The following is an 18061-nucleotide window of genomic DNA, read 5'->3' as shown; positions in this document are numbered from 1 at the left end:
CACAGGAGCAAGGCATTAAGATCGATAAACAAACCCGTTTTTGCCTCCTTTTGGAGTCATAAAGCGTGGAGAGCACGGCTACTCCTGATTAGGATGCTCTGTTTTTATCTGTTTACTTTCAGCAGCTGTGTTCAAGTTTTCTTACACTAAACTCTCGAAACCATTTCGACGATTCAGATTTTCCAGAAAACAATGTAGCTATGAAGCTATAGTTCCCTTATACAGCAATGAACTGAAGCTAGTATTGAAGAAGGAATGTTTACGCGTCACCATAATGCACCTTCAAAAAAACCACATGGACCAATGAAAGCTTTTCATGTGCTGCACAGAACTGGCTCCATCGACCGTGATAAAAGTCGAATTCCTGCACATAAATATATTGAAGAATTTACTTTCGTTCACTGTTTTCATTCCCTGTTCTTTTCCCCAGTGACGCGGCGCATTCACATCGCATTCTGCCGTCATTATTTTTGTACATTTTTTGCCATGCATCCGCATGTGTGCGGCAGCTTCTATGTGCATTTTAGATAACCACGACATTGCAGAATAAAAAGCTCCATTTGTCACGGCGTCCCCAGTGGCACGCCGTAGCTGTGACGCGTCAACCCTATGCGTTATTAGTATTGATGCTTCTAACTCTCAAAGCAATGCATGCAAGAGAGACCGCAAAGATTCAAGCGTATAAGCTCGTTCTGCGCCGCCCAAATACGGCAGTGTATAGATACGACAGAGCAAAAAATCAACAAAACTTTTATCGCGGTTGTCATAATTACGCCCAGTGCCTAGCGTGCTCGGAAGGAGTCCGAACTAAAGTTTCTCGGACCGGAACTAATTCTCTTCCGTGTCTAATAAACAACTCCCAGGTGGCGCGCCGTTCTGTCTGCAGTGTTTGCTCACCGTTAGCCCGAGGCGCGGGGCGGCCGGACGCTGCAGTGGCGCCTCCCAGCGGACCTGGAGGAAAGAAGAACAAGAGAACGAGGAATGAGCACACAGGCGAGAAGCGAGTTGCAATCCGCGAGTTGTACGGCGCCTCTCTCTAGGCGCTTTTTGCGCGAGCATTCTGAAATCGGGGCGAAACAAATAATTACCCTTTGCCATTCGGGACAGCAATTTAGGAGAGTTAATGAGATAGCCGAAGGGGGGCGCCACGACCCTAACGTTACGTGACACTGAAGCTGTGCTGTTCCTCTATACTGCAATTCCTTCCACCGCTCAGCTTGAACAAGATGGCATTAGTTGAAAAGAACAAATAAAAAACTAAGAAAGCAGAAGCAATGCGGAAATTTTCACGCTTGGCTAGTTCCGAAGTAGTCACGCTTCAAAGCGTCCGCACTCCCTGGGGTCCGGATGTGTAGTAACCAGCACAATGCATCGGGCGGCTTCGATTTTAACTCATTTAATGAAGCCGCTGCGCGCCGCTTCATTAATGACGGTAGCGTCGAATATTTTCAAATATTACTACTCGAATCTGCCGCACGCCAAGAGTTCTTGCTGCTTATACGTTACTCCAAGGGCTACTCAGCCACCTAGGGTATATAAAAATAAGAAGCAGGAACTTAACCTTACCCGCATTTTTTTTCGCGTCAGGTTAAGGGATTCTAAGCATTTAATTTGCACTCCACATTTAATCAGGAATATATTGCACCACAAAACCAGGGATTAGCGCTCCTGATAGCGTGAATACGCGGACCGCAAAAAAAAAAAACAGTTGCTTCATCATTATTTCCTGAAGTACCCATTCAGTGGCAATCAAGAGCCTTCCTGGGAGAGATAGTGAAAGAAATAGTGGGAGAAAACTGAAATTGAAAGATGGGTCTCTATTGTTGAAAGTGGGGAACAATCCAATGACTCTCATGAAGCGTTTTTAGGTGTCGTGAACAACAGAGCCATTTTCTTAGAAATTTCAATAGGCAGTCTACAGACTGTCTAAAGAAATATTTTTAAGGGCTTGCTGCAGTCGTGTTCGTAAGAGAATCGCTCTATTTCTCTAAAGATAGTATCACGCCGTAATATAGCTATAGCAGATGTTTCGAACGAAACAAGGCGACCGCTTTAAATTCGTTGCTGCTGTCATCGCTTGACGATAATTTGCGTCAATTGACGGTGCTACACAGTATCAGCTCTGTCTCATTACTTATAACTGCTCTCACGGTATCATATGCACCGCGGATTCCCTTTATCAAAGAACTCAGGTGCCGCAAACGCTTTATTTGTTCTTCCTGATAATACGTATTTCCGGTTACAATGTATTTCGTAACTCATCGGAGCGTATCTTCCTAGCTAAACGAGATTCAACAAGTAAGAAAAGCAGGTTTCACACGGTACTGTAGACAACTTTAGACTTGCAGAAATGGTACTCCGACCGTTGGCGCAAGTAAGCAGAGATAACCAGTTCTGCGGCCTGTCTATGACAGCGCACTGCGTATATTTTGTTTGCCCAGGAAAATCCCCGCTGCTGGGAAGCGATTTGTGGCGTGTTTTGTCAGGTTTTATACGTTTCCCTCCTGCTGACACGCTCAGCTATATAGTCTCGGACAGAGCCCTTAAGGTACGGACAGACAGAAAAAAATTGAGCACTTTGCCATCTTCCTTCCTTTAGCTGAGATGACGCGACAGCATTGTTAAATGGCCTCTTACGACCGCAAATGCTCGCGCACTTTCCGCCTGGCGTTCGTGGTTACAGGGAAGGCTCAAGAAGAAACTAGGGCAGCAGCAGCAGCGACAACAACAACAACAACAGCAATAAATGACCGCTTGCCGACGCGTTACTCTCGCTCCGCTGGGTCCGGGAGAGATGCCTGCCAGCCTGGCGTCAGCGGCGCGCGAAGTCAGCGGTTTTTAACGCGCCACGGTGAAGGCGGGAGGCCGTCCGAAACAGCTGTCGCCTCCGTTCTTCGGACACCGCGGGCCGTGATGCAACGAGGTGCAGTGCGTATATAGGGCTGTCTCTCTCTCTCGAAAAAAAAAAAAAACTTCGTCTTCCTCCCTTTTTTTTCCTCGCTCGTTTTCTTTTTTTTTTTTCACCTCACAGCCGCTTCTCGCTGGGTTCCGAGTTTCGGTTAACTTTCAGCACTGCGCGCGTAGATATTGGCGGCGAACTTTCGCTATGCCGTTCTTGTCAGTCTTTGAAAAAAAAAAAATGTCCGGTTAGTGAGAGTCGCGTAGACTGCCAAACCGTGGACTGCTCTCTTGAGGAACTGCTTTCTTCTCGCTAACTACTTTTGACCTAAAGGAAAATTTTTGGATGCCGGAGGTGAAGGCGTTTTCGCACTGTCTGCTGGAAAAACGCTTTTCCTTTTTTTTTGTTATCAAGAAAGTAAAGTATACTTGAGTGAGGCAGGTGTCTCGCACTAACTGGCCGGGGTCAGAGCTGCTTGAATATTGCTCTTTATTCCCTTTTTTCTTTCCTTCCTTCCTTCCTTCCTTCCTTCCTTCCTTCCTTCCTTCCTTCCTTCATTCCTTCCTTCCTTCTTTCTTCCTTTCTCTGCTTCTTTCTCTCTTCCTTTTCTTTTTTTCCTTCTTTCTTTTTCCTTTCTTTCTTCCCTTCTTTATTCCTTAATTATCCTTCCTTCTTTCTTTCTTTCCTTCTTTCTTTCCTTCCTTCCTTCCTTCCTTCCTTCCTTCCTTCCTTCCTTCCTTCCTTCCTTCCTTTCTTCCTTCCTTCTTTCTTTCTCTCTTCCTTTCTGCTGCCTTTTTTACATTTTGTTCCTTCATTGTTCTTTTTCTACTTTAATCACTTGCACTGCCGATGCGGCTAGCAGACGCGCAGCAGCCCGTTCTAACTCTACCTCGGCGGTGAGCAACTCATGCCATGTGTTCACGCGTCAGTTGCGTGCATATTTTGATCCGGGGAGTAGAAATGTGCCTCGAGTGTGACGAAGAGCTCCTCCTCCTCCTCCTCATAACCCGCACTCTTTCCCTATTCCCTCCCCTCCGTTTCCTTCACGGTGCCCTCACGCGCGACGCACGCGTTGCCGAGGCTGACTCGATGCCTCGTTAGGTCCGCCGGGCAGCCAGCCGAGCGGAGGCGTCCGCGAGGCTCGCCGTACGCTGGTCATGTACCGCATTTTCCGCACTCACAGCCCGCAGGAACCCTAATAGGGATGTCAGCATTATCCGGGCTGAGAACTTTAGAAGCGCAGCTCGACATAAAAGCGTTATTTAACGAAGTGCTGTCCACGTCCTAATTGAACTGCTCGCTGAAGACGATGTTCATCTCCTCGTGACGACTCACTTACCGAACGGGCAGAGCTAGTGACCTATTTAGTGGGCAATATAGGGTTTAGTTCTATGAATTTAACTCTTCAGGGGAAATCAGATCATCACTATCCACCTGTAAACGTAGAATTCGGCGCATTAAATATATTTCCATACCATTTTGTGTCGAAGTATTGCGTTCGTGCCGATTTTCTTGAATTACTTTTCACACTCTTACGTTTAGTTTAAAGTTGCACATTTTTTCCACCGCTCCGTCATCTCATTGTACCTTGACACGATTCACAATCTTTTTGTTTCATGATTCGTGTTTCTTCAAATCGAGCGGTTGGTTGACACGACGTCAGCAAACAAAACAAGAAGGTGTCCCCGCGGTTGTGCGAGTGCAGATATAATTTCTTAGATTTTGCTGTTTACTTTGGTTTTGTTAACTGCGTGCGCCAATTAGTTGTTTAGATCTGACACTATCCTCGAATTATGGCTGCCAGGTCCTCCCACTTGTAAGCAGGGCACATGTTCCAACGTCATTAATACCTATCCCTGTCTCTCTCACTCTTGTCTGGTTACCACTCTAACCTGTACACAATGCGTCGCACGAAGATACACGAAGATAATTGATTCAAGCGTTAACTCGTTTCTTTTTTGCATCATGAGCAGAATTATGTTTATTTATTCCACCACTTCGTTGAGACCCTCCGCTTGTATCGCACACAATACGCATAAAACCACTTGAACGCGAACAGCCGTGTTAACGCGCATGCCCTGCACCTTTATTAATTAGCACATGACACACGACACATCCTGCACACTGATGAGAGGCGTTTGGCACTCGTGCACTTGTATGCCTGGAAATATCACTCCCTCAGCTGCCTGAATTTGCGTTTGCACTCCCGCATGTTGCATGCAAGGCTGAAAGCATGAGATTTTTCGCAATGGGGAACCAGTGAGTTAATCCCGTATATCGGTGTATCACCTTCACTTTCAGTCGCTTCCCAAGCACGCGGGTTGTTTCGTTCAAAAACGCGTGATTCTTTGGCCCTTTTTTTTTCTGCAACCTTGTGTAACTGCTGAGGAAAGACTTCGTGCGTAATCTCATTAAGCCTTTTAGTAACTTCTGGGACTTACTGTTGTGTAGCGGTGCTGCGGCACTGCTGTGCAGCCTCGGGAGAATTCGTTTTTTATCCCTTGGGATACTAATAGTTATTTTGGAGCGAATTATACGCGAGAACCGCGGCGTGTCATGAGAACGTAAATAAATGTGCGCATTGTGTGTCTTAAGGGCATGTAAGATTTTCTACGTCATTATATTTCCGCTTGCGCGCTGCCGCACTTCTGATCATTCATTGAACGTAATTATTTAGCGTTGTCTGCCAGCACCCTCCAGCGGCCAGCTGCAGAGTGAGAGCGAGAAACAGTGGTGCACGCAGAGAAGCGCAAGGCATGTACAGAAGCAAACCGCGAGGTTCTGAGGCCGGCTTGCAGTTACGTATACTTGGAAGAGAGGCTCGTCTACTGACAGCGTCCAGAAAGCGATGGTGAAGGCAGTTGAAAAGTGCTCGTTTAGAACCCGCGATCGTTGTGCCATCTATGGTCGCATGAGCACGCTTCAAATCAAGGAGCGAAGTAAATGAATAAAAAAAAGCAACCCTGCTCAGCACGACAGCTTCTAGCGAAATCGATTACGGTTATTGACAGGTGTCCGTCGTCATCTATCTTTTGATAGTACAGAGTTGGTCAAAAGTTCACAGGCCACGGGGTCTGCTTTTCAGCGGCATATCGCCGCCGCGGTAGCTGAGTGGTCATGGTGCTCGGCTGCTGGCCCGAAAGACGCGGGTTCGATCCCGGCCGCGGCGGTCGAACTTTGATGGAGGCGAAATTCTAGAGGCCCGTGTGCTGTGCGATGTCAGTGCACGTTAAAGAACCCCAGGTGGTCGAAATTTCCGGAGCCCTTCACTACGGCGTCCCTCATAGCCTGAGTCGCTTTGGGACGTTAAACCCCCGTAAACCATAAACCAATCAGCGGCATATCCTACTACTCATGATAGGAATAAAGGTATCAAGTTTCTCAGAGATGAGAATGATGCTTCTCTTATCCACTAAAGGGCTTCGAGGATGTCGTAACTATAGCGCCCAAAAGCAGACTATGTGGCCTGGAAACTTTTGACCGACCCTGTACATGTTAATCTCTTTGTTTCCGACGACGGACATGTGAATTTTGAGTCTTGTTTGGCTTGCGATGAAGTGCGACATTACCTCTACTACGTCCTTTGAAAAATTTCAGGCAAAAATAGAATTTTGAGATTAGAGAGATCATTTATTTCCTAACTGAAAATTCGGTTTTTGATTCTTAGCGTGCATCGGATGCACCGGAAACATCTTTTCATTGCTTTTTTATTTTCTTGCATGCAAAATTTTGCTCAGAGAAATATAAATAAACAACTGTATAAGCATGATGCACGTCGGTGTCAAAATTCACCCCGAAAAAGTTATACACATCGAAAGGCTACGTGAGAAAATTATGAGTTTATATACGGTCGCTGAGACTCTGATGATAGGCAATGGTCTGGGCCTGAGCTAGCTGGTTTGCTTGCAAGTCTTCGGGCCAGATTTGAACGTTTAGACTATGGAGGTGACTAGAGACAATGCCAGGAAATCGCTAGCCAGGTGACCTTGAGAAGATGAGGGCTAGATTAAATTTTAGATACGTATAATGCCTCTACGGCATAGCTGCTTAGAAATATAAAGTAAATAAAACCAACAAAATGCAGCGAGAAGACCTTTACATACTCGCTTACCGACGAAGGGGCCTCATGTAGGCTGTGTTATCAGGAAGTGTCCTCATTGTCAGCGTCTGAATCAAGCGTACGGCTAATTTTTGTGTTTGACCTGAGAAGTTTTTGAGCTGGCGGCCGCCGCCCCTCGCCTTCCTTTGGCGCCGTCACAGACGGCGATGGAAACAGAGTAACACAGGATTCTGGACTATTTTCATCAGGAAGATCTAGAGGTCTTCATGAAACACTCAAGACAGAAAACAGATTTGAAGGCCATGCTATCTTTCTTGCAGGGAAAAAGAAAATCGGCATATTTAAAGAGAGAAAACTGATTTGAAGGCCATATTATATTTCTTGCAGGAGAAAAAAAAAACCGAGATATTTAAGCAAACTTTTCTTCGTGCATAAGGGCAACGAAAGTTGTGCTGGAACATGCTGACGCATGGCGTAAGAACTGGTACTGGCAGGGAATGTACATGAATCGCGAAAACCGGTCATAAATTTCATTTCTTGTAATCTTGCCTAGCAATAACGGTTTACTCTGTCGCAAGATGCTAAGTCCAGTACAGACCGCGCATGTCGCTCTCGTCGTTTTCTGACTGCAGTATTAAGCTGTCCCGCAGTATAACTTTATATTCGCTTTAAAGTTTACTTTTCCTCCCGATGGTACAAATAATGTGTCCTTCCAATCAATCCGTTTTGTATGTTTTTGCACTCTAAACGCGAATACGCATATATGGAGGTAAAAGGGGGGTCGGCTGTCCTTACACTCTAAACACAAAAGATTAAGAAGGGAGTAAGGTGTCCTCTACACCCTAAGCAGAAAAGTGTGAGAAGGGAGTAAGTTGTGGTCTACACTATAAACAGAAAGGAGTAAGAAGGGAGTGAGCTGTCCTCTAACGCAGTCCTTTTCATAGAAGGGAGTGCGCTAAAGAACAGCTTACTCCTTTTTTACTCCTCTCTGTTTGGAGTGTTGACCACAGCTTACTCCCTTCTCACACTTTTCTGTTTAGGGTGTAGAGGACACCTATAAAAACGGAGTGCGCTAGATGGTAGCTTAGTCTCTTTTCATTCCCATATAGGCATATTAATGCTTAGAGAGTATCACCCTGCCCTTTATAAGAAGTGCGCCATAAGACAGTTTACTCCCTTTTTTACTCCTTTCTCATAAGAGTGCACGCTGTAAAAAGTCCCGAATGTCCCTATGGGCCCTGGAGATGTACGCATTCGACTCCGAACGCGGGTGGTCGGTATACGGCTGGTTACACCACAGAAAACGCGGTACGCGGGATCGTTCGATTTGCACCGCGGACAGTGGGCTTCTTTCTCTCCACGCCTCTTGGGCCTCGCGGGAGGCGAAGAAGATGGGTGTGTGCGTGAGATTCGTGCCGCCTGGACCGCCGCCGCTGTGCCGAGGGCCGTCGCGCCATTGACGTCCACTGTGGGCCTTTCGGAAACGCTGCCGCCGCGGTGGCCGTGGACGGAGTCCTCGAGCGTTTGTCACGGACACGCGCTGACCTCCACGCGACCGGGTGTACTATACTGCGTATAATGCGCGAGGAAAAGCGCAAATCGAACAGCCCTGGGTTTGCGCACGATGCGGATTTGGCTGGCTTCTCTCTTTTTTTATTGTTTTTCCTTCTCGTTCACGGAAGTTCGGCGCGTATGTATTTAGATGTTGTGGGTATTCAAAGAAGTACCTTACGACTCAAGTGTAAGTAGCGTGTGTTAATTTTAACTCGCGGTATTGGAGCGCGCGTGCGAAGTGCGAACCACGCGTCTCGGAGTCTGCCGCTGAACTGAATACAGAGTTTTACAGAGCTGAGACGCATTGACGTAACTTATATTAAGGCGATAGCCTTTAATGACTCATACTCGCGTACATCTCTTACACTTTAGGTCAGGTGACCTCATACTCGCGTCCGTCCGCTACATTTTAGGTCACGTGATCTCTCTGCCACGCTCGTGCCAGCTGCTCTTCTCCTCTGCCGTGAAATGAATTCAAGCGCGGCAAATTCAAATCAGTGCAATGAGTGGCAAAGGGCTTTTGCCTTCCAGCAGTTAAGAGATATCTAAGTGCCTCCAAAGAATTTTTACAGATAAACTTATGGATAGTTACAGATATTTATAGAGAACAAAGAGAACCCCCTCATTTCTTATTTTCTTTTTTGTTTTCATTACCTAATTTCTTACTTGATAATATCGCCGAATGAAACAAATAATTTATTTGTTTGTTCATTTGATAGCTTATTTTTTTTGTCTCTCTGTCATTCGGCATGGCTCTGTACAGCAATACTGCCAGGGTAAATAAAAATTCTAAAAAAATGGAAAGAGGCGTCGTAACAGTAGAATAAAATATTGTCACGTAGTGGTGACGGCAGTCGAAGCAGCGATGAAGACGGACGAAAGGGTCTTCTAAAAGAACTGTTTATTGGGCTGACTTGCACCCAAAATGGACTGAATCACTCGGCGGCGGCGAAGCGACAAGCGTGCTCGGTGGTCGTCGAACAGAATGCCCGCCGCTGTCGGCCGTGCTCAATTTAAAGCTGATAGCGAACATTCGAGATAAAGGGCGCAAAGTTACTAGAACATTCCGGAACAACGTAGAATCAGCTTTGCCTGGCTGCGATCAATCGAGATAAATCTAGTCGCGCCTTGCGTCGCAAACAAAGCGATAAGGTGGTGTCGCGGCAGATTTGAAAAACGAACAAACACTGCAAATATTCGCGGCAATATATACGAAACGGTGAAACAGCTAGTCTATAATCAGCGCACTAACAACATAACTAGCTTCCGAGCGTTAAGAGAGCTAGAATTATTGAAGGAAGAGGATGGTGTTGATATCTGCGGCCTCCTTTTCCAACGAATGCAAACCCGATTAAAAACTCTGCACTACGTCTGCCTTTATTTTTTCTCTCTGAAGGTCTCTCTTTTTCTGCTCTCATGTATGTGCACTTACTAAATGTAGTGGCCGCGGTCTGTTCTCTGAGATATTTTCTGAGCTCCATCTCGCCATCTCTGTTTTGGCAACAAGTATTTCATTCAGTTTTCTTATATAAACAAACCGCTATTAATATATAACTGAAAAGACAACTTCGTTGCTAGAGAGAGCGGAAATAGAGCTAGCAGTTAACTGAAAAGGCTTTTTCACTATAAGATAGATATGTGCATACAGGTAAGCGTGCTAGCCACTGTATGTTATGATAGCAAACCTCGTTGTCCAGCTTCGCTCGAATACTAGTCAGAACAATTCTTCGCTCAATGCAAAGAACTGTTCCGCCGCCGTACGCGTCTTGACGGTTATGGCTTCCGCGCAAGAATCGAAAGCATTCATATACAACGCCGTTGGTAAGCACACGTAATCGCGTATCCTACCTCGAGCTGCAGCAGCACGAACTTCCTTTTGCTTTTTTTTTTAGTGCTCGCTTAATGGCCAACTGAATGTGAGAACCTTGCTTTAGTGTCGGTGATCCGGAAGTAGTCGTTGGTGGCACCTGTCACCAGTCGGCGTGGACGAGGTTCCTGCCGTTTGCGAAGCACGCTGGAGTGTTCAGCAGCGCATAGAAATAAGACACACAAAACAAAAATACGCGCGCGTACTCGGAGCGTGGCTATAGGCGTGCGTTGTTTATGGCAGGATTCGTAAGCACCCTTTTGCCGATGCGCGAAGAACGTTCGCTTGGTCCTTAGAACACGTAGAGTTCAGGTTTGCAAGCTTTCGCGAAGTGCGAATGAAGATTAAAAAAAAGGACATTCGATCGTGACAGTTTCATATAGCGTACGCGCCGGATGAAGCAGGAGCCCAGTATGGGCGCCTATATTTCCGGTTTATCGGGCAGCTTGCTGCTTGGGAACGCAGTACCGGTGTGAGTGCAGATGAATTCAGTCTAATTCAACCTATTTTAGTAGGGTGTGGAAGCTTTACTATAGATTAAAAGCTGCTTCCGGCTTCTTGTCCGGCTTGAGCCGAAACAATGAAATCAAGGCGTAATAAAAACGAACTCGTAATCGCTATCAAGTTACGTTAGATTACGTCGACTGCAGCTAAAGGCCTCTCCCAATGATCCCCAATTTCCCCTCCAGCCGCGATCACCGTGTCTCGGCAAACCTCCCCTAATCTGATTTCCTTAGCTCACTCTCTGGCCTAAGTTTCGCTTCTCTTCAAACTCAGTTACCCTAACGGGCCAGGGGTTAACTCTTTTTCGCATTAGATGTCCCACCCATTCCGTTTCATTCCTTTCCATTTCAACTAGGACATATGATTGACTGGAGTTTGTTCTCTACTCGACGGTGCTCATTTTCTGTCTCTTAACGTTACAGCTATCATTATGCTGTCCACAGATCGCTGCGCTGCCCAGTATTTAATTTCGAAGGCTCCTCATAGCCTTCTAACTTCGGCCCCGTAGGTCACTACTTTCAAAATATACTTGTTGTGTACTTTTCTTTCAGCGACTGCGAGTACTTGCCAAGTGCATTCCAACATTTTCTAATTATGCTGTTAATTCTATCTTGTGGTTCAGACCTGAGGTCACTGCTTGGCCTGGATAGATGTTCAGGAAGCGTCAGAAGCTTCTAGACCACAGGATCTGCTTTTCAGCAGTATATTTCGGCACTTTGTGACGCCCTATGAGGCTACCAAGATACTCAGAGGCGAAAATGATACCCCCCCCCCCCCCCCCCTTATGAGCCGTGCAGAGAGTTTTAGGTTCGGGGTATGGGGCGGGGGGGCGTAAATATTTCATATACACAGCTCAAAGCAGACCACGTGGCCTGGGATCTTTTAACAAGCCTTGTACCTTATAACAGGTTGCAATACTATAGTCGGATACAACTCAAGAACGCAGCGGCTTTTTCCCGTCAAAGGACCCCCTTCCAGCCAATGGCATCGGCCGAATCTCATGAACCTGCTAGTGCGCCAAAGCAGCGGGTGGCAGATGAAAGGGGATAATCCCTTTCCTCGATGGTCGGGGATAGTACGGGGTAGGACGCTCTCTTCATTGTGGCGCCGCTGCCTGCATTGTAACACTATCAGGGTCATGATAATCGGCCGACGCCATCGGCAGGAATGGGGTCCTTTGACGGGTAAAAGTCGCTGCGTTCTTGAGTTGTATCCGATTATAGTGAGTTCAGCATCATATAATTGTTTGTACGCTTACAGCGCGGAGAATGAGCGTGACGCTGTACGCGCTGACGTCCTCAAAGTAAAACCGAAGGCTTCGCGTTGTTAATATTGCTTCCTCTCTTGTTTCTTCCACCTCCTCCTCTTCCTTCTTCATCAGCGCGCCTTTTTTTCTCTCTCTTTCCCTCGCCTCCTCTCCATCCTCCGAGCCAAACGAACTCAGAGCGGACAAATGGGGTCAGCCAGGCAACAATAACTTGTCACGCCAAGTTCGGACAAGCGAGCCTTTTGATCGGAGGGGCTGATTGGGACGGCCTCTTGGAATTCGGAGCGCGGACTCGGCCGAAGCGGAGGGGCTGCGGCTCAGGATCACAAAAAAAAAAAGGCGGAGCTCCTGCTCCTCCTCCTCATTGCTCCTGCTCCGTTCTAGTTTGCTTACACGCTCACAACTTGGGGCGCTATGTATTTTTTTCTCTTTGTCTTGTTTTGGCTTCTCCGCGTGTTCGCCGCTGGAAGACGGCATGCCTTCTTCTTCCCGCTTTGTCAAACTCCGAACGAACTGGTCGCGCTTCTCTCACAAAGGAACGGCTGCCTTCCTCGGCACTCGTCCCCCTCCTCTCGTTCCTTAAAGAGCGGCAAACCTAATGAGGGCTGCCGAGCCCCGCGTTTCGGAGCTCCGCGGCTGAATGCGGTCCTCCTCTTGGGATGGGGGGGCCGCCACATGCTATTGCGCTGGTCCTGAACGCGCTTTCTGTCGAGGCGAACGAGCAGGCGGGCGCCTTTCAAAGAACGGAAAGCTTTGTCGTGCGGTATGACCTTTGTCTGTTTCTGTCTCTTTTGTCTTAGTGCTCTCAGATCACAAAACAATTTTTTTTTAACGAAGAAATGAACGAGGCTCCCGATTCGTTTATGCGAGCCGCAGATGCCTGCCTCAATGATGTTGAATCTTTTCGAGATGGAGCATGCAATTTAACAAGCAAAAATATGAAATGAAAATGGAATAAAATTGAAGTAGGATTGTTTGAAGCTTCAGAGCGTCAGGAAGCCTCCTGGGATCCACTTACTCATCCGAGAACAAATCGTACTGGCAGCTTAACACCGCAAGCATGGAGGAACGAAAAAGCGCGTCCAGCCTTCGCAAGATATCCCCACCCACCCTCCCCGTCCGCGCCGCGCCGCTCTAGCCTTAATATCGTAAAAATCTACCCGACAGGTGACGCATCCGTTCTGGGTAGCTGCGGTGCTTAGTGGGAGCCTGGCCTGTTCGTATACGGGAGGGGAGGTTATGTATGGCTCGTGGTCAGTGCGGACGGCAGCAACACCTTGATGGCAGCAACACCTGCGGATGGCAGCAACACCTGCGGATGGCAGCGACACCTGCGGGTGGCAGCGACACTCCCCGCTACTTTTTCTTTCAATATATGTCACGAATGTGACCGCCGTGCTGAGTAGATGAAAATGATCCAGGCAAATCTTGGCTAGCTTTTGGGGCTGTGCACTGTGGCACGTGAACGTCACGACTCATGAAGCTTAGTCAGAAAGTAGCTCTATGTCCAGAACTTGTTCCCTTTCTACATTTTTTTTTTGTCTTTCTGGACCTGCAGAGTGAGTGGAGCGCGATCAGTTAGGAACTACCTGCGGCGAAACATGCCCCAAGTCGCTTTATGCAGCTCGCTGAAACATAAAAAAAATAAAGGAGGAGGAGGAATGGAGCGAACAGCACAAAGTTGTCCCATATCTCTCTAACTCGTAACCAGCCGGCTGGGTCGCTCGTATTCGTGGCATACATGATTTCGGCGAGCGCGCAGCTAAGTAGTATAAGTAGTCGTGTTTCGCTCCATTGTCGTGCGTGAACGCATTGCGGCAGAATAAGGTCAGACGGAGGGAGTTTTTAAATGAATGGGGCTGAAATTAATACGAGAGTCATCGCTTCTAAAGCTGAGCCATCCATCTTTGTGAACCTAAGAATACGAGCAACGAAGTATGGTTAATTAAGGCGATGGCTGCATGCGATAAAGCTTTGTAAAGAGCGTCTCTATTCAGCAATGTAATGCGCTCCTAATTAGTTTCAAAGAGGAGGTAGTATTCGGTTCGCGAGTAATCATTTTCAGCTGCCCTCGGTGGCAGGAGCAGGATTTTTGATGTAACCTACTTTTATATTACTGACAGTGCGGGAGCTTGAGCGGACATTCATTACATTCTCCTGAATCGCCTTAATGGTGGGCATCGACATGCAGTGACATTTCGCAATCTTTTGTTGCTAGGACAAAGCATGGCAAGATTTAATGGTTGTTTAGAAGATCCTCAGATCTCCATATTCCGAGCCGTTTTAAGACCCGAACGCAAGAACAGCAAGAACAATTGTCAATGAAGCAACACGACGCGAAAGAAGAGAACAAATGAAAGAAATGCATTAGGAAAGAAGCGTCTGTGTGTTTTTTTTCTTATCCTCGTCTTTCACTCCACTGTACGTCTCTGAGCATAATGGGCCAGCTAGCCGAAATTGAACTTTGCACTGATGGCATTTTTGGACTCTGTTGCTATGCCCTTCTCAATTCCATTAACTCTGCATGCCGTCAGCTTCGGTAGCTAACAGAGGTCAGACAGAGAGCAAGGGTAAAGAAGGAAAGGTGGCAAGGTTAACCGGAAGAAGGTTCCCGTTTGTCATAATTGCTTCCAAAGCAACAACATTCGTTTGCGTTTGCTCATTTCGATAGCCAACCTTTGTTATAGTCTGTTGTCACCGACGCTGCTTACGCCTCTCAGTCTGGAGTTACGACGGAGAAGGCGAACTGCTGGAGCCAGGCTCACCCTCATTGCATATGGATTACTATACATGCGTACAGTAGCGTATCGAAGATAGCGACTGACGGGGCTTGAACCTCCCCTTTCTTCTCCGAACTGGTATGTGGTCAACCTTGTACGAATTGTTACAAATGGCGCAAAGGTACGCATTAGAGCGTACCTTTGCCTTATTCTTGCAGAAAAAAGATCTCAACTTTATTTTTACGATTCCTTTCTCGGTTTATTGTTTCACCGCTCTACCACTGCTAACCGCTACCCGTGAATTCATGGCTGTAGCTGAGAAGTAACATCCCTCACCGCCGGCTCTCTATCAAGGGAAGGACGCTTCAATGTAAAGGAGGCTAAATAATAGACATTCTATGGTTACGCCAGTACTCATACGTAACGTGTAACAAGGCTTGTGCAATCGCGGGAGCCTCGATCCTGATCGGAAGACGAGGCACTGATTGCTCCGCCGCATAAGCCTTGTGCACTGCTGTGAAAGCTCCGTGTGCGCAACAGGTGCAGCGTTTTCACGGAACTAAGAATGCAGCCTGTATTTGCTGTATTTGTGCAAACAACACTTCGGCTCCCTCACACGCCTATCGTCAGCTGGCACCCCCCCCCCCCCGTACCCTTGTTCTTTCCTCTTGGCTAATGCCACAAGTAGCTCGTTTCGCAGTTCAAGTATGGTCACCACGTTCGGCGAGTTTGTTACCCGCGAGCGTCATGCGGTCTCGGAAAATATATTTCACTACTACGCGTCGCTGATAAGGCAGATTAAGAGGTAGACGGCCGTCGCGCATGAGTGAACGAGCAGTACTGGACCCTGGTGAAAGTGGGAGCCGTTCTCCACCGGCTGCTTGACGCTAGCGCACTTGGGAAACATGGTGCTCGCCCTAATGAACGAGCCCCCCCCCCCCCCCCCCCCCTCCCCGATCGGGACCGGTGCGCCGGCGAGGGAAAGTCGTTACTTTCGCGCCCGGCGACAATTTCAGACACGCGGAAACATCTTCCCGGCCCTCTTCTTCCTTGACGCGCTCGCTTGAGTCCGCTGTCTCGCTGCGACAGCACTGTCCATTGGCGGCTGGTCGGACTCTTCTAAGTGCACTCTACTTGCTCGCTTCTTCTTCAGTCGTTGTACTTTATTCTCTGCTTCCTTCGTGCCTTTCTTTCTTCCATCATTTGTTTGTTTTGTTTGTTTGTTTTTCTCTCTATTTTTCTTGCCTGTGGCTTCTTCAACTTCTTTGCAGTGACTCAGTGGGAATCATCTGTGCGCTCTCTCTTTCTTATGGTGACTTCCAATCGCAGAGTTGGAGCACTTCGGGAGCAACGTTTCCTGCTCTTTTCGGAGCAACTGTATTCCAAACGCAGATCTGAGGCCCGGATCGCGTCTTCCAATCGTAGACAGGGAGCGGTTGCCGAGCCGAGATTGCTCCGTGGAGCAGTCGGGACTACTCCGCCGAAATCGGCGGATCCGACCGGAAGTTTGCGTGACGTTCTTTTTCAGCGAAGATAGCGGCGCCCTACATGCTCTGGCCAGAGCAAGTGTACTCCAATCGCAATTTCAGGTCGCGCGCTCTGCGCCGGATTCAGGCGCTCTGTCACAGAGCGTGCAGACCGCTCCGGGCCTGCGATTGGAATTCACCATTAGGCCGCTTGCAGCAGAAAAGTGTGCAGTTTAAGCACCCGCCATGACCCCGCCGGAAACATGCGTACTCCATAATGCAAGTATTTCGCTTATTAAGCGGCGAGAGCCGTTATACGGAGCCTTCCCTGGGCTTTCGTGTAACCGCGGTCGGTAGAATTTGGCAGGTGCTAGGAGGGTCACCCATAGAAGGGGGCTCCGGAGGGTGCCTGGAAGTTGCTCTCTAGGGACGCTTGGTGCGCTGCCCACCCACTCGCTGTCATTCTCCAGAAGCGCCACCATCCACCACCACTCCTCCACCAGCTTGGCCGTTCGGATAGGTACCACATTTCGTGCTCGCGCGCACACACGCGTATGCGTGGATCACGGTTTCGTCACCGAAGGGGGCGGACTTTGTGAACTGCCATCTCGGATGAGCTTAGTGCTAGGAAGGCTATGAAACAGTGTGAGCGTAGGAAGCGTCAGCGCTAAGCAGCCGTCATATCCGAGTCAGATTTGCGACCAACGATCGACGGCTATCGCCGAATCTTTGAACTGAGCTAGCGCGGTTTCTTCGATAATTTTCGCACTTCAATAATTTTTGCGTCTGTGCTACAATTTCAAGCGAGTCAAACAATCTGTCAGGATACTGCTTTTTTCGTGATTCTTTTCCCCCATATGCACAGGACATAAAGTTGACAGCAGTGCTATAGGCGTGCATGTCGTGCAGCGAGGAAGGAGTGCTTTGTGCCACCCGGCCATACACCGCCCAGCTAAACCCTCGTGGGAGCTGGGTGTCCTAACACCCGTTTCTTCTCCTCCTCCTCCCCGCGCTGGACTTCTGGAAATAAGAAGACCACCCTCAACGCAAAAGCTCTTTAATAGAAAATTGTCCCTTCTTTATCTCTCTCTTTGTCACGTACTCTTATTCGCTTTGTAATTTCATTCTTTGTGCCGCGCGCTCTCAATCGCCAGCGGGCAGGCGCCTGCAGTAACGCTTGGCTGCGCCGTTCGGCTCTCACGCGGTGCTTCGAAGCTTAGCGGTGGAGTACTCTTCTCGAGGGTGCAGGGGGAGGGTGTGGAGGAAAAGCGAGAGGCTGGAGAGGTAGATATACAGCAAAGCTTTGGTTTGCAGGACAGGGCGCTACTGGGGCATCAGTTGCAGGGAACATCGGGTCGAACAGGGGGACAATAAAGGCGATTCAATAGGGGGAAGTGGAGGTGTACGTAAGGCGACTTGATCTCGCTCTCTCAACATTGTCACCACTAGAGAGATGAAAAAGATAGTACTGGACTGACTCTACGCCTCCTGATTACACTGAGCTGGCGAAGTAGAGCTCTAAAATGTCTCAAGCATACTTAGAAATGTTGATATTTTGAGAAAGGTTCCCACTAAGAATGTCAGTGCGCCAGTTGTTAACTCTTAAACGAACAGAACAAAAAAAAGTAGAAAACTTTTATAGAGCAACGCAATGGCAAAGCGACATAGAACGTTAACTTAGTAACCATGTAACTGGTTTTGAATTTTAAATAGTTACCTGATAT

At 47.9% G+C, this 18061-nt stretch overlaps 1 protein-coding gene across 2 annotated transcripts in view; it reads right to left on the bottom strand.

Moving 5' to 3' along the window:
* LOC144120946 (uncharacterized) overlaps positions 1-18061 on the bottom strand; it is a 209660-nt gene that overhangs the window by 58854 nt on the left and 132745 nt on the right. For both annotated transcript variants that reach the window (XM_077653772.1, XM_077653773.1), the window contains exon 2: positions 898-951. In XM_077653772.1, the coding sequence (XP_077509898.1) occupies positions 898-951 (54 nt within the window). The remainder of the gene's footprint in view (positions 1-897; positions 952-18061) is intronic.

Source organism: Amblyomma americanum, chromosome 2, assembly GCF_052857255.1.
Source record: "Amblyomma americanum isolate KBUSLIRL-KWMA chromosome 2, ASM5285725v1, whole genome shotgun sequence".
Lineage (NCBI taxonomy): Eukaryota > Metazoa > Arthropoda > Arachnida > Ixodida > Ixodidae > Amblyomma > Amblyomma americanum.
Note: the sequence above shows the minus strand (reverse complement) of the source record. Positions and strands in the feature narration are given on the sequence as shown.